We start from the raw sequence: 3,180 nt of genomic DNA, 5'->3' as shown, positions 1-3,180 counted from the left end.
TGTCTGTGAAGGTGCCCGAGTAAAGGTCAGATGTAAGCTCTCCCACTGGACTATAAACACAGAGGCTGCCATGTGGCCCTGGACCTTCATCCAATTGAAGGCTGTTTCTTCTTCCTCTGAAGCAGGCTTTGCAACAAAGCCTGCAGCAGATACAGTCTTGCAGGAGAAACACTCTTCCCAGACAGGTATGAAACCTCGCATTAATAAAAACTAGATCCATTGATGAATGAAGCTAGAACTTGGATCTATTGAATCGAAAGCCACGCTACTAAGAAGATGTCTGTATGTAGATAGTTGATGGCGTGATGTGCTTGCAAACAAATAGCATCCATGTAAGGGAATATCAATATTCACTGCAGATGAGTTTTGTGAAGACTCTGGGATTACGTCAGCCCAAAAGGAAGGACTCAGAATTGCCAGTGCTGGCTCTTTACCCACAACATCAGATACATCTGATGGGAACTCTCCATTGCCGCATGTAGATATGCATCAACTAGATCCAACTTTGCTGGGTAATGATCCTTCTACAACAATGGAACTATGTGTTGTTAGGTTTCCATTTTTTTTTTTTTTTTTTTTTTTTTTGCAGGCGCAGGACACATTTATTTTTTTATAGCAACATTAATACTGAAGACAACCTAATATTGATGCAGGATTCTTGTACTTACAGAGGAAGCTTGCCTTTCAATAGATCGAGAACATATTGCATCCAGGCAAATCAAATGTATGATAAGGAATGAAAGCATTATGGCAACAGCTCCTTATTTCAAAACTCCAATTTTAGAACAAAAGTGCTGTAAACCGTTTTTCGAATTTATTCATTTTATATTATTCCAGAATACATGGTCGTGAAGAAATACACAGATTTAGAGATGCACTACTTTAATTCCAAACTCTGATTTGATGAAGGTGTATTCAAAAGATCAAGCCGTCCATGGCATAGAAAACAAGTGCTGCTGTTAAAGTCCAACTCCAGGTTACTTATAGCACCAGGACACTTCGAATGCTTTCCCCCTTATGCATAAGTTCAAATGCCTCATTGACTTGAGCGAATGGCAGGGTGTGTGTCACAAATTCGTCAACTTTAATTTTCTTTGCCATATATTCACTCACGAGTTTTGGGACACTCTCCACACTCTTCCAACCTCCAAAGGCAGTGCCTTTCCATGTGCGTCCAGTGACAAGTTGGAAGGGTCTGGTAGAAATCTCTTGTCCGGATGCAGCTACTCCTACCACCACACTGGTCCCCCATCCTTTGTGGCAGGCCTCCAGAGCAGCTCGCATGACACCAACGTTGCCGATGCACTCGAAGGAATAGTCCACTCCCCCATCTGTTAGGTCAATCAGCACCTCCTGGATGGGCTTGTCATGCTCTTTAGGGTTGATGCACTCAGTGGCTCCAAATTCTTTTGCTTTTTCAAATTTGTCTTTATTTAAGTCAATACCGATGATCCGAGCAGCACCGGCTACTTTACAGCCCATGATCACTGCAAGGCCGACCCCTCCCAATCCAAAGACAGCACAGTTTGAACCTGCCTCTACCTTGGCTGTGTTGACAACAGCACCATAGCCCGTGGAAATGCCACAGCCAAGCAGGCAAACTTTGTCAAAGGGAGCAGAGTCGTCAATCTTTGCAACAGAAATGTCTGCCACCACGGTGTACTCTGAGAAGGTGCTGGTTCCCATGAAGTGGAAAAGCTGTTTCCCTTTGCAAGTGAAGCGGCTGGTGTTATCTGGCATCATTCCTCTCCCTTGAGTCACTCTGATCTTTTGGCAGAGGTTGGTTTTCGGATTTAAGCAAAACTTACATTCTCCGCATTGTGGAATGTAAAGTGGAATAACATGATCACCTGCTTTTACTCGAGTCACTCCTTCTCCAACACTCTCGACAATACCAGCTCCTTCGTGACCCAGGATCACTGGAAAGCAGCCTTCAGGGTCAGCACCACTCAGAGTGTAGGCGTCGGTGTGGCATACAGCAGTGGCAACAATCTTAATCCGAACTTCATGAGCCTTTGGTGGTGCGACTTCCACCTCTTCAATGGAAAGTGGTTTTCCTGCTTCCCAAGCAACAGCAGCCTTGCAGTGGATAAATTTGCCCGCGGTGTCCATGCTGCTTTTCGCTCGGTGACTGCGAGGAACGAAGTGGGTCGAGGGGGCGGAGTCGAGAAAGCTAGGTTTCCATTTTTAATGAATCTTTCATATCTACATGTTCAGATTGTTCAAATCTATCACCATTCAACACCTCCATTGACGTTCGCACCAAAAAGACTATTAAATACACATCTTTACCCTTCTTCTATGGGGCTGGTATGATGGCTTTCTTCAACTACAACACTTGAATCCCTTCCTCCAAAGCTAGCTGAATCACTTTTAAGTTTGAGCCAGGAGTATGTATGATTCTGAGGGGGAACAACCTTTACAACGCAACTTTTACAACGCACTACCATTACAACGCATTTTTTACAACGCATAATCCATTACAACGCATGATATTACAACGCATGACACTACAACGCATTTTTAAAAACTACCTTTACAACGCATTCCATTACAACGCATACTACCATTACAACGCATACCATTACAACGCATAATATTACACTATACTATCCAACACTTACCCTACTGATGCACCCCCTGGAGTTAGAATAGTAATTTTTACCCCTATACTATCCAACACTTACCCTACTGATGCACCCCCTGGAGTTAGAATAGTAATTTTTACCCCTATACTATCCAACACTTACCCTACTGATGCACCCCCTGGAGTTAGATTAGTAATTTTTACCCCTATACTATCCAACACTTACCCTACTGTTGCACCCCCTGGAGTTAGAATAGTAATTTTTACCCCTATACTATCCAACACTTACCCTACTGATGCACCCCCTGGAGTTAGAATAGTAATTTTTACCCCTATACTATCCAACACTTACCCTACTGATGCACCCCCTGGAGTTAGAATAGTAATTTTTACCCCTATACTATCCAACACTTACCCTACTGATGCACCCCCTGGAGTTAGAATAGTAATTTTTACCCCTATACTATCCAACACTTACCCTACTGTTGCACCCCCTGGAGTTAGAATAGTAATTTTTACCCCTATACTATCCAACACTTTCCCTACTGTTGCACCCCCTGGAGTTAGAATAGTAATTTTTACCCCTACACTAT

The 3,180-nt window shown here is 43.2% G+C and overlaps 1 protein-coding gene across 1 annotated transcript; it reads right to left on the bottom strand.

The window, feature by feature from the left end:
* Window positions 1–792: 792 nt before the first annotated feature.
* On the bottom strand, window positions 793–2,153 carry LOC146812493 (alcohol dehydrogenase class-3). Its single transcript, XM_085619482.1, has one exon. It carries the CDS (start codon window positions 2,110–2,112, stop codon window positions 982–984), a length of 1,131 nt encoding a protein of 376 aa, XP_085475608.1. The 5' UTR covers window positions 2,113–2,153; the 3' UTR covers window positions 793–981.
* Window positions 2,154–3,180: the final 1,027 nt, after the last annotated feature.

Source organism: Triturus cristatus, chromosome 7 (genome assembly GCF_964204655.1).
Source record: "Triturus cristatus chromosome 7, aTriCri1.1, whole genome shotgun sequence".
Classification (NCBI taxonomy): Eukaryota; Metazoa; Chordata; class Amphibia; order Caudata; family Salamandridae; genus Triturus; species Triturus cristatus.
Note: the sequence above shows the minus strand (reverse complement) of the source record. Positions and strands in the feature narration are given on the sequence as shown.

Bases quoted from the DNA above. Each gene is read 5' to 3' on its own strand.
- LOC146812493 (XM_085619482.1), bottom strand. From the start codon at position 2,112: ATGGACACCGCGGGCAAATTTATCCACTGCAAGGCTGCTGTTGCTTGG.